At 42.6% G+C, this 12,596-nt stretch overlaps 2 protein-coding genes across 2 annotated transcripts; one reads left to right on the top strand and one right to left on the bottom strand.

Annotated features, from left to right (window-relative positions):
- Nucleotides 1–1,232: 1,232 nt before the first annotated feature.
- Nucleotides 1,233–3,325, bottom strand: tmem81 (transmembrane protein 81). Its single transcript, XM_084366485.1, has 6 exons — nt 3,098–3,325; nt 2,650–2,888; nt 2,420–2,565; nt 2,217–2,332; nt 1,540–1,733; nt 1,233–1,365 (listed from the first exon to the last, which is right to left on the bottom strand). Exons 2-6 carry the CDS (start codon nt 2,866–2,868, stop codon nt 1,258–1,260), a joined length of 783 nt encoding a protein of 260 aa, XP_084222611.1. The 5' UTR covers nt 2,869–2,888; nt 3,098–3,325; the 3' UTR covers nt 1,233–1,257.
- Nucleotides 3,326–6,547: 3,222 nt separating this feature from the next.
- LOC311264936 (ras-related protein Rab-7L1-like) lies at nt 6,548–11,440 on the top strand. Its single transcript, XM_084366160.1, has 5 exons — nt 6,548–6,915; nt 7,969–8,040; nt 8,139–8,320; nt 9,656–9,777; nt 10,382–11,440. Exons 1-5 carry the CDS (start codon nt 6,747–6,749, stop codon nt 10,503–10,505), a joined length of 669 nt encoding a protein of 222 aa, XP_084222286.1. The 5' UTR covers nt 6,548–6,746; the 3' UTR covers nt 10,506–11,440.
- Nucleotides 11,441–12,596: the final 1,156 nt, after the last annotated feature.

The raw sequence follows: 12,596 nt of genomic DNA, 5'->3' as shown, positions 1-12,596 counted from the left end.
TAATATGCAACGTGCAGTCAACCTTTCAAAATAAAGCTCACTTACAAACAGTTCACGTATATCATGACTTTTGGAAAGTTATGAAACGTCAAACAGTCAGAGAAAGATCACACCTCGGGTTGAAGTACCTACATTCAGACTCGCAACGTACTCGAAATAACTTCAAATCAAATCACTCTTGACTCTCGGTCACAAACGGGACACAAACTCGGGTCTCCAGAGGGAAAGTCCAGTGTGCGACCCGTCCAACCAGTAGAGGAGTAACCACAGTGTCAAGCCTCGAAGTGTGAGGCCTCTGACCCGGCTGCTGTATTTGATGAATGCGCTGGACCTTCATACCTCTTTCTAATAATTTACCCTTTAAAACAATGATGTCCTCAATAAGACGGACTTTTGGGTTGTGAAAAACCTCTTTGGCTGTTAACGCTCCACCAGCAGGACACTGAACTTATCTTCATGCAGACTATCTGGACCAAAAGTCTGTTTATCTGCAACTTATTAACATTTATATTAATTCATAGAGCATGTGACTGAAAACACATTTGTTTTATTTTTATTGGAAAGCATTTAAGGGATGAACATCAGCCACATAACTGACAACTCATCTATAAATCATGAGTAATATGAGTGATACTGATCTGAGGGTCATTTTCTCTTTCTCCCTCTTGATCATGTTGTTTCCACTGTGGCAGCTGAGTCGCATCACGCAGAGGAAATAATAACCACTGTGTTTACAGCTCGTACTGTCCCTTTAAAGCCTTTTTATAAACCAACACTGCCATCTCCTGGCAGAAGGGTAGATACCACGTCATGGACTTCCTGACACTGTAAACTCCTCAAGTTTCTCCTGGAGCTGTCAAACGGTGGGGAGAGTCACAAACTCTGCAGGTGTTTTAATAGAAATACTAATTATGTACTTTCTAAAATGACTTTCAAATAAAAAACCTTTTCTTTTCTGCAACATATAAGATTTTTGGTTGAAAACATTCAAAACTGAACTGAGATGATCAACAGAGTGTGAGGGAATAACAGTTTAAATACATGTTTAGCATGCTAAACCAGCTAGCCCCTCCCGGTCCACAGCTCCTGTGCTAGCAGCGTGAACACTAAAACCTCCCAGGTGTTACAAGCTCCCGGTCCCGAACACTAGCTGCACGGCTGACTGAGCTAAGTAGCTAACCCTATATTTTTGAGTATGGATTTCTTACATGTTGCACATATAAAACCAAGAATGACATGTTTATAATGCTGCTGTCTTTATTTAATAAATAATAATAACAAATGTGTAGGGATCTTAGTGCACAGGAAGAAGATCAGCAGGATCAGAAGAGCCAGGGCGCCTCCAATGATGGAACCCATCAGCAACTGTATGAACAAAAACACTGCTGGTGAGGAGACTTATCATTTTGCATTGCCAGTAAAATTTACATTTATTGAATTTAATTGAATTTACAGATTTTTTTTTAATAATTTGCACAAGAGTTGAGGTTTTTTTTACAATACATTCCCACACACATCCCTTCTGAACCCAAACCGTACCATGTGAAGAAGAGCCTCCATGTGCTCATGCATGTCTGGCACAGTCTGGTTCTGCTGGTTCCCGGCGGAGTCCCACTGGGCCAGAGAGCTTTCGTAGTCCAGATTGAGAACTCCAACGGGCAAAACCCGGATCCCCCAGTAAATCCGCTTCACTCTCCGGAAGGAGGCGTCCTGCACATCGCAGCGATACGTACCTACAAACGACAAGATTAAGATGAATTAATTAAGATTACTGAGTATCTAGTGATAACTACTTTAATTTGAGAGTCACACACATCTGTTAGTAACCAACATTTCCTTTTAGATGAGCCTTTTCTGTCGCCATATTCACAACACCTAGTAGGGCTGGGCAGGTTTATAATTTTCAAACCAGTCTGATGTAAGGCCAGAGTACGGACCAGAGCCGGTAATACCCAGTTTCAATACTTGATGTCACAAGAGATCCAGACGATCCCAAGAGGAACATGATGAGACTGAGAGTGTAGCAGCACTACAGTCCATCAGGACAACTGCACACATGTTCTCATTTCTGATGACGACAGTTCAGTTTAACTTTTCTTCTGAAGAAGATAAATAAAATAAGACTTCAGCTGAGTGAGACTGGAAAATGTTATTATGATCTAAACCATGTCCAGATTTTTTAGAGTCTGTGTGCACGCATATACAGGTGTGTTTACCTGCGTCCTCCTCCCTGACCGGGTCCAGAACCACTCGGTCCAGCAGAGGAGCATCCCAGCGAGTGAACAGAGAGTCGTCAGAGCTGATTACTCCTCGGGCGTAACGCCATGACACCCTGAGATGATAGAAAATATACTTCTAAACTTTTCATTTGATTCTGCACTTGGTATCTGGCTTTGTAGGATGTGTCCTCCATCCTTACCTCCAGGAGAACCTCCCCATCGCCTCCATGACTTCTCCCAGACAGTCGATGTCCACCTTCTGTCCTGAAGTCACGGTCATCGTCCTGAGGCCACACTGCCACGACTCCACACACTTCACCTTACGGACGCGACACTCCTCCGACACCTTCCATCAATCCAGAGACGAACAATAAGTCGGAGTTATTTTCCCTTTTTCAGTCATCATGTCATTCAGACGTCTGTGAGGTACCTCTGCTCCAGCTTTATCTTCCTCCATCGCTGTCTTGCCGTCCTTCAGCACACACAGGGTTTGAGTTTTCATGCCGAGCCCACAGGTGACGCTGCAGGGGGAGGCGTCAACGATGACCTCCACCGGCACTTTATCTTCCTCCTCCAGGTCAGCTGAGGTCAGAGGATGGAGGAGGAGGAGGACGAGGAGGAGGTGAAGCCTGACAGTCACACGCTGCATTTCAATGTCTGATGGTAAATCTGCAGGAAGTAAAAGTTTGTTCTGTCAGAAGTTAAACATATCAACTAAAAACACACAGGTGAGTTTCACTCAGTCGTCCAGCGGGGATGTTATCTGATTGTCAGTACACATGGAAGAGCGATTCTGCTTTGACATGAGGTATTAAAATCCTCTCAGCTGAAAAATTACCAGCTAAGACAAAGAAGGATCAGCCTCCAGCTGCACCTACCTGCACAACATCCAATACTTCATATGACGCTCGGCTGCCTTCAGGGTTCAAAGGTCCAGTTGAAGCTGACAAGTTAAACACAAAGAGTAGATACAAGATGGAGTCCAAGCTGCTGCGTCTGACCATCTACTTTATTTTAATTTAAGTTTGGTGTCATGACGACCAGCAGGCTGCAGGTTTCTCTCCTCCTGTGGGTCAAAATGCACAAAACTAATATCCAAGAGCAGAACTCTGCATCAGTGTTATTATTCATTTCAATACTCTTTATTTTCTTATTGCTTTATCCATTGAAATCAGCTGTTAAACATGTTTTTAAGAAATCATTTAAGATTGAATAAAAATAAATAATCATCGTACAAAACAAGACGATGTCTTAAAAAATGCAGATTTCAAATAGATACAGAGAATGTTGACGTTTTGTATATTTACAGAATCTGTGTGGAGATCTCTCTGTGGAGCACTCAATGCAACAGCTGGAGTCAATTTCAGGACATGAAGTCATGAATGTTGGACAAAGCAAGTTGTTGCTGTCGATGGACATTTTACTCATTTTGTGGATCAAACCTGCGACGCTCCAGAAAAGAAAAGTGTGCTTTACATTTTGTCACATGGCCACTAGGTGTCAGACGAATATCAGACAGCCGGCACAGAAACCCAGCACAGCATCCAGAACTGTAACTCCACTGTCGCCTTCAGGTCATCGATTACCTTTTATATTTAGAAATAAATCAATCAGATTTTATTTTTATGCTCCCTGAACAAGCTGCTTCCCTACGAGTGCCACTGAAACTGTCAGGGTTTAAAACGTTCATGTTTACTGCAGCTCACATCATTCATACCTTCTTTTTAATCTGTAGCTTTTTATCTGCTTCTTGTTTCTTTTATTGTCTTTTAATTAAAAATAATGGCTTAGTTTGAATGCATTTCTCTGCATTTAAAACCCTTAAAAACTAATATCTGTAGCTTTGACCTGAAAAAGATAATTCAATTAATGAAAGTTGTTCACTTTGTTAGTTTAGTTTAGTTTATTTTGGTCATTTTCCAACATATAAAAAATGCAAATGAACTGGTAGATAGACAGTAAATTAACTTAATGCTTTCTAGCTTCAGAAAAACAAACAAACAAACAAACAACAAACAAATAAACAAAACAGGACCGTAACGGTGTAGGCTGAAGCCTTAGCTTATCACACCAATCCTTTGAACATTAATTATGCACAGCAATAAAAGAAACTAATAATATACACATTTTTAAATATAAAAAACAGGGAAATGTAAAGAAAGGTTGTAGCACAGTCCTCGTTTAAGAGTGATTTATTCCATTTTTGTTCAAATAAACAGTGCTTGTTTGTATAAAAATGACAGAAGTTAAATTAGTTTTTGTTTTGTGTCTAAAACTGAAATGTTTCTGACCCAGTTTGACCATTTGAGGCAACTTTTCATGCCTGGAAACACCTAAAAGCATCTTTTGGCCACCGGAGGACCCACTTTCATGGTCCACGGCTCCCCCTGCTGGAAAAGATCCAAACCTGCATAGTTTCCCTCATACAGAGATTATGGTTCTGTTTATTAGCACATTAACGGGCCCGGGTTATTTTTAATCCCTTGAGTGTTTCTGCCAGAGATACTGGGAAAATGATCAAAACACGAACAGGAAAAACAAAAAGAGTCACGACGATGACTCAGCATCAGTCGGAGGGCTGCAACATGTTCAGGAGCCAGTAACAGTGGCCTAGTTGGCAGAGCAGCAACACACTGTGGTCAACAGCACATGTCTCAGTGTGTGTTTGTGTGTGTTTGTGTGTGCAAAAACAAATGCAGAATGACAAAAATACAGCGGAAGACGGGAATGAGGAGGCGGGATGTGACAGAAGTAGGGAGGGAAAGACGAGGAGGAGTCGGATGTAGGCGGAGGAGAATGAGTAGGTGTGATGGAGCAGAGGCGAAGGTGGCAAAAGGCAGGAGAGGGAAAAAAGAAATGGTGTTACATAAGAGCAGGAAGAGGAGGAGCAAATACGCCCATACAGGACGATACCACACACTCATGATGTGCATCCAGGGCCACAGCAGGAAGCGTGTGTTGCTCATGCTGCAAAATCAGAAAGTAGCTCACCGAGCTGTGTGTTTATATTAAACGATGATGAACACACTTGACTTGTGGGTTCGTGATGCGTTTCAGCTGCAAATATCTGCATGCCACTGTGACAGTAGACCATATTCACACGGCGGCCATTTTCCTCTGACATCACGGCGGGAAGCTCGAATGCTGGGATGATGTGACGCTGCCGTGTTCCAGGTTGCAAGTCGTATGAACGCAGGGAAAATCTGACAAACGTATAATATCACCACTTACTGATCGATCAGCAGCTGAAAAGATGATGGAAAGTGAAAGTCTGGGCCAGATTTCAAGATAGATTTACATATTTGACTACCCAATTAAATGCTAACGTTAGCATTTAACTAATTAAGCTTTCCCCATTGTATTTTGTCACATTATCAACTTGTGAGGTTAGAGTGGCTGAACGCTTACATCAGTTGCATGGGTGATAAAATATCTTGTTTTTCTTTTAAATACGTCGCGATGTCCCTCCAGATTTTAGCTGTCTGCTGTTTTTTCAGTTGTTGCTCAATCACAAAGTACTGAAGTTATAACAATTTTGTCAGACTCCCTTTGCTTTTACCATCGCAACCTGCAACACAGCCGCAGCTTAAGACATCTGAGTTTTCAAATGTAAGAGGAAAATGTCCTAAATCCCAGAAATCAGTTCGCATTTCTTTACTTCCACTTCCCTCATCTCAAAGTCAGTGGGGTTTTTTTTGACTGGACTTTTGGTTAAATGCCTCAAATATGGTTTCTGGTTCATACAAGAGATGTTCCCGTTCCCGATAAAACGCTGAAGCGCTAAAAGAGACTCCACAGAGACTCATCTACTGACTAGTCTGTCTTTAGAGGTGGACGCTGGTTTGTTAGACTAACTTTAGAGCCTTGTTTGAAAAAAAACAAAACATGCAATAATTGCAATAATTAAAAAACACATGGACTTGTTGTCGGGTAATGCTAACTCCCAGGTTAGCCTACAGAAAATAGGCGTGTGGAGCCAGAACGGACAAAATTTCAATAAACTTTTCCTAAAGATTCTGTTCAGAGCACCGAAGACATTATGTGTAATGGATGAAAAGTTAGAGAGACACCTGACAACCCCAGGAACCTTTTCTTCAGTTTCCAGTCAAGTATTTCACATTTCTAACAATGTGGCACAAGAGACAACAGCAGAGAGGAACTAATCTGCACAGATTCATCAACTGCTTTAGTTTCCTGTTGCATCAAGGCGCGGTTTATTATGACATATAACTATTTATGGCGTTCGGCAACTTCCCTAGGAAGCAAAACTGGCAGATCACAGAGCGGGCAGTCAGCAGTTTAAAGAGCTCTGGTTCAGTTAAGAGGAGGCACGGTGAAGAGAAACAGCAGTATGATTATCATTTCAGGTGATCAAGAAGGTTTAACAGTTTTATATTTTAACAGGGTGCATTGAGGCTAAAAGGTAGTAAAGGTAGTAAAGGTTGGGTGAGTAGATGCACATGAAGGCTCAAGAGGAGTGGGGGATAGTAGAAGTATAACTTTGTCTCATAAACCACGGTGCCTGATATGGCCTTTGAGCCGTGTCATGACGTGTTGTCATCTGACAAGAGGAGGATGATGACCGAGCACCTGCTGAAAATCCTGGTTGTCGGTGATGGAAACGTTGGCAAATCCTCCTTCGTGCAACGCTACGTCAACGGACACTTCAACAAGGAGTACAAGATGACAGTTGGAGGTACGGCTGCTGCAGGTTATCACTTTGGATTGTGTGTGTTAATCTTTCATAACGGCTGAAAACGTTGTTCCTCCAGTTCTCTGGATTTTCAGTTGTCCTGTTTGTCCAACAGATGAGACCTTTCTTACATTCTTTGTGTTCACTGAAGCTTCAGCTGTTTGAACTCATCTCCTGACACTGCAGCTCAGTTTCTCAAATCACTTTACACAAAACTGAAAAAGCTGTATGAGTATCTCTCACAGAGCATCAACTTTGTTTCCTTTTTCTCCTTTTTTTAAAACATTTTTGGGGGTTTTGTGTCCAAGACTGTCGTCATATTGTAAAACAATACTGTGACTATCAAATATTACAGTGACAGAATCATTGTACCAGAATTTTTGCTCAAACTGGACTAAAACCCACGGCCCAGCTTCTGTAAACTTCTGGTACTGCAACATTGTTAGAGTTCAAACCACATTTGCGCAGATTTCTTTAGAAATATTGGCTCGCCTTCCTCCTCCTCTTCCTCCTGCTCTCACTCTTCCTCTCTGGTCTCCATGCCTTCCTTCTTCCTCCCCCGACACAGTAGAGGTCACCTGGACCTCTTTTATGCTCTGTCAGGTGACTGACGCGACCAATTTGTAATTCGGGCCAGTGTTTTCCAGGTGAACAGGTTGTTGATCGTGCTATGAGCTACGTGCAGCCACGCGGAGCTGGAGGACGGCTGTAGCTCTGCAGTGCTCATAAAACAGCTGGACGCTGCACATGTGGATCAAACTGGAGTAAATGGTGGATTTGTTGGTCTGTTCCAGCAGAGGGGATTAAAAATGTTCAAAATTCCTGATCCTGTCATGTTTTTGCTTTTTAAACGGTTCAATTGAAGAATTTTTTCCATTTAAGAATGAAAGTCTGAGTTTTGGGGTTTAAATCTAACAGCTAAAGTTTTCCCCATGTCGAGTTTTTTTATATTTGACCTCATGCCTGTTTCAGTTCTCTCACTTCTCCCTTATTAACCTCAATTCCCCTTTTTCAATTCCTCTTTCTCTAATCTCTTAAATTTCTCTGTCTCTCTAGTGGAGTTTTCCGTGAAGGTGCTGCAGTGGTCAGATAAAGAAAAGGTGCGACTGCAGCTGTGGGACATCGCAGGTACAGAAACATTTCGCAGTAGATGCTCACATGAGTAGAGAGGGGGTCGGGATGTATAGATGGATGGATGACACTGTAACTTGTCCTCCCTCCTCCAGGCCAGGAGCGTTTCATTTCCATGACCAGGATCTACTATAAAGGCGCGATGGGCTGCGTGGTGATGTTTGACGTCACCAGCTCATCCAGTTTCCTCAGCTGTCGCCACTGGAAACAGGACCTGGACAACAAAGCCGTGCTGCCCAACGGAGAGTCCATCCCCTGCATCCTGCTGGCCAACAAGGTGATTCAGTGCAATTACTGTAACTAATGAATGATTTACCTCGAGGCCTTCTGGCTCAGTGTTAATAAATGGATCAGTGTGCTGCTGCCTGATGGATTAACACTTCAGCCTCAGCTTCTCAGCATTTATGGTGAAGCAAATGAATAAATAACTAATTAAATGTAATTAAGGAGGTGAGATTGATGTGGTTTTAAAAGCCACTGTGTTTCTATGAATGACTTTAAAAAACAACCTTGATAACCAAACATTTTATGAGGAACTTTTTCTTATTGTTCTGCAGAGGAATGTTTTCTGTTTATCAGGGGAACTAAAGGAGTAGATAAATGAATAGAGGAAACATCATTTCATGCACATGGGCACGGAAAGATCACAGTTTATAACTCAAATGAATTAAATCAAACAAAGTCAAAGCTTTAGTTTAGTCCCTGGAGTCAAAACTAAACATGGAGAAGCAGCGTGTAGTTATTCTGCGTCAACACATCTGGTCAACACAAACTCCCAGAAAACTGCAGGTCTGCTCCAACTCTCACCTCTTTTAAATCAAGGCTGAAGACCTTTCTTCACCTTTCTTCACTAGCTTACGCTCCCATTTCTTAACTTGTGTTAATGTTTTGTTTCTTGATGTCTTCCCATTTGTTTTTAATGTCTTTTAAATGCAATTTATACGCACCTGTTTGAGTTGCCTTGTGTCTGAATTGTGCTGTACAAATAAAACTCGCCTTGCCTTGGTAAGACTGGAGAAACAAGGGGGAACAAGCTACATTTTAAAAAGTATCCGACCAAACGAATCCCATTCAGGCCTTCCTCCAAAGCCACAAAACACATGGGAGCTCACTGCCTGAACACCGACTGTCCTGTGACTCCCGCTGGCCAGCAGGGAGATTTGTGTTAGCAGCTAGTTTGCTGTGTCAAAGCTCTCTTAGCTTTTGTAGTACTAATAAATAAACAACGCTGTTAAACGCCTCGATCATAAATGCAGGTCAAAGAGATGTCCTGAACATGCCTCAGTCCGTGCAGCACATCGTTGTCATTGCTAACCATGTCCAACTACCCTGGTTCTCATTCACATGTAAGAGAACACCAACATCATCATAATGAATGTAAATGAGGAACGCGGCTATTGTTAGAACCCACCGCTGTCGAGGATAGCGTGTTAGCATCGGGACATTTCAGATGCACTTTCTCTGTCACTCGTGGCAGCTCGTGTGCTAATGGCTTTAGCAATACATGCATTATGTGGAAGACTGCAGCAGGGGCTTCTTTTCTGCTTATGATGACTAAATAAATGACCATTTCTGTCTCTGTCTCTGTCTGTCTCTGCCTGTCTCTCTGCAGTGTGACCTGTCTCAGCGGGTGGTGTCAGCCGACAGCATCGACAGGTTCAGTCAGGCCAACGGCTTCATCACATGGATGGAGACTTCGGTTAAGGACAACAAGAACATTGGAGAGGCTATGAGGTAACTGGAGATCAAAAAACCAGGACACAGTTCAGCTGAAGTTACAGTAAATGTTCAGGTAAAAGACGGACGGTCCACTAAATAAATACAAACATGAGCTTAAATGAGTTTAAAATCCCATCTTTGTTTTGGAAGCGAGTGACAGAGAGACCGCAGGATGTTTCATGAACACTTCAAACTTCCTCCTAGTCACTTTAAAAGAACAGTTCACCCAAAATGAAAATTCAGTCATGATCTACTGACCCCACGGACCTGTAGTCCACAAGACTTTTCTGGAGCTTCACAGCATTGCATTGCAACATTGACCTAAAATTGCTCCATGCAGATCGTCTGGTGTTATTCACGTCTCTGAGAGCCAAATTGATTTGAAAATTTGAAACCATGTGTCGTGGACGTAAGTAACGGGCCTCCGGAGACTTGGATTATGCTGGACAAGCTGTATGGAGCCATTTATTGAATTATTTAATTAATTACGACTATGAAACTTCACCCGACCTTTCTATCAGCATGGGGCTGAACTTATCCGATAAGAGGCCGGATAAATCGATTGCTAAATAAAAAAATCGATTTCGATTCATAGAATTGACTTTCTGGCGTGTTTCAGGAGGCTGGTGCAGAAGATTCTGTCGGTTCAGTCCAGTCTGGACCCGCTTCAACCACCCGGACCTCAAGACAGCGTTCATCAACTGGACTCGGAGTGCAACAGCAGAGGAGAGCGCTGCTGCTGAATCACCGTCTGAGCAACTCATCGTACTGTTCGACTGACCCAGCTGACCCAGCTGACTAACTGCTGTCGTCTAGGTGATGTTGAGAGGCAGACAGTGATGGCGAGCAGGAGAGAGGGAGGCATGAAGAGGAGCAGACGGAGCGGAGGGAAGGTGTGCGATGCTTATTAAATGGACGGCCTCTCGGTGTGAGAACGAGGTGTGCAGCGTGCTCAGTGCAGCCGCCGAGCCACCTCCTCCAGCAGGCTGAGTCAGCCAGACACATGGCGTCCCCGTGCTAGCGAGGTGTTTGTGTGTTTGAGCGTATATGCCAGTTAGACAAATGGTGTGTGGGTGCTGTTGTGTTTGTTTCATGTGTATTTCTGTGTTGTCAGATGAAGGCACATGAATGTGCATGTGCCCGGAGACGTCACACACATCCTGTCAACGCTCTGCCTTCCCTCTGTCAACATGAATTCACTCTTTTAAAGTCAAACGCAGTCTTTTTCTAAACAAGTTCTGGAAAAGTGATTGTTCCTGCTTAAAGAGAGCGATAATAATCTGAGAAATAAATGTAAAACAAATTTACTATTGACAGAAAAACATCAATCAGCAACATTATCTGTCAGACCAGTCTGTTGTAGAGGTGCAAGGTGTAAAGGTTTATAAAGTATATAATGTTTTTTAATTAATCTATTAATGATGCACTGATCTTGATCCGACGGAGACTCAGATGAAGCTTCGTAGTCCACAAAACATTTCTGGAGCTGTACTCAAGTACAAATTCAGGTTACTTACACTTTACTTACTTTATTTCCGTTTTATGTAACTTCCGACTTCTACTGCACTACATCTGAGAGGTTACTTGTCACATTGCAGTTTTCCATGCCCTTCCTGTCCAGTGAAAGTATCTCAAAGAATTTTGATTTTTAATTTGAATCGTTCCTGTATGTGTTGAGCAAATTATCCTTCTTACACTAAATAAAATATTTTAAAACCCTCTTGGATTAGCAGGAAAATGCATCGGCACAAAGCTGAAAACGGCTGCTTTTCTTTTTGATCTGAATACTTCTTCCACCACTGAGTGTGAGTTACTACATTTCTTTACAACCTGCCTGCTGGGTTGTGATATTTTGTGTTGAAAGGTAATGTCAGGTTTTAACGTGAACTTGATGCGAGAGGAAATGTCGGGGTGACCCAGGAGGGGAAAATGAGCATCCACAGGAAGCAGCACGACAGGTCCATCGTGGTCAAACCTTCGCTCTGGAGAAAAAAATGTTCTACAGATGGACGAAGTGTGTCTGAGGAGAATTATTTTGGTTGTGCGTGTTGCACCTCAGTGTGGGTTTTTCTGTCTCTATGTGTGGGCATCTATTCTCATCAGCGAGTCGGAGGCAGGCAGAGGCTCTCGGCGGTGACTCAGTCGTCCAAACATGCTTCAGTCCTGATGAACCCTTCAACAAAGCAACCTGATTTTGGACTTTTTGTTATCGTGGCCAATCATCAGGATGTAGTTTCCATCGCCCAATGAGTATGTCATCGTGCCTCCCTCACAGCGTGTCAACACTTACAATGGCCCCTTTAATGGGACTCGTCAGCTCGAAATAGACACATTTATTGTCAAGGAGAGCTTATTATCTCTCTGCTGCTGGTTTTAAATCTCTTGCTGTGAGAAATGGCGATAATTTGCTATTCTCGCCAGGCTATGCTTCTCCTGCTCAATGACGAACACTGAGAATTTGTACTTTCAAAATCCTGTCTTCACACAATCGACAAAACTGTCCCGCAAAGTATAAAGGATGGCTGTCAGTTGAGGTTTGTACGGATGCTCTCCATTTAACGTGGTTGCATAAATGTTACAACTAAAAAAATGCGCTGAAGCTGAAGCGCTCAAGGTTGTGACAGTTCAGATTTGCTTAATGTTGCTGGTGATGGTTTGAAAGAGGAGTAAATTCACACCTGGGCTCCTTAACAGGACAATTGATTGAGAACCTTCATCAACATCTTAAAGAAACAATCTTTAAAATCCACAGATGGAAATCACGACAATCTCATCACAAAATACCTCGACACTGTCCTTTTTTTAAATGCATCTGAGTGTATCAGTGTTTCTCC

This window comes from Pagrus pagrus (assembly GCF_965226575.1).
Source record: "Pagrus pagrus genome assembly, chromosome: 11".
In the NCBI taxonomy this organism is placed as follows: domain Eukaryota; kingdom Metazoa; phylum Chordata; class Actinopteri; order Spariformes; family Sparidae; genus Pagrus; species Pagrus pagrus.
Note: the sequence above shows the minus strand (reverse complement) of the source record. Positions and strands in the feature narration are given on the sequence as shown.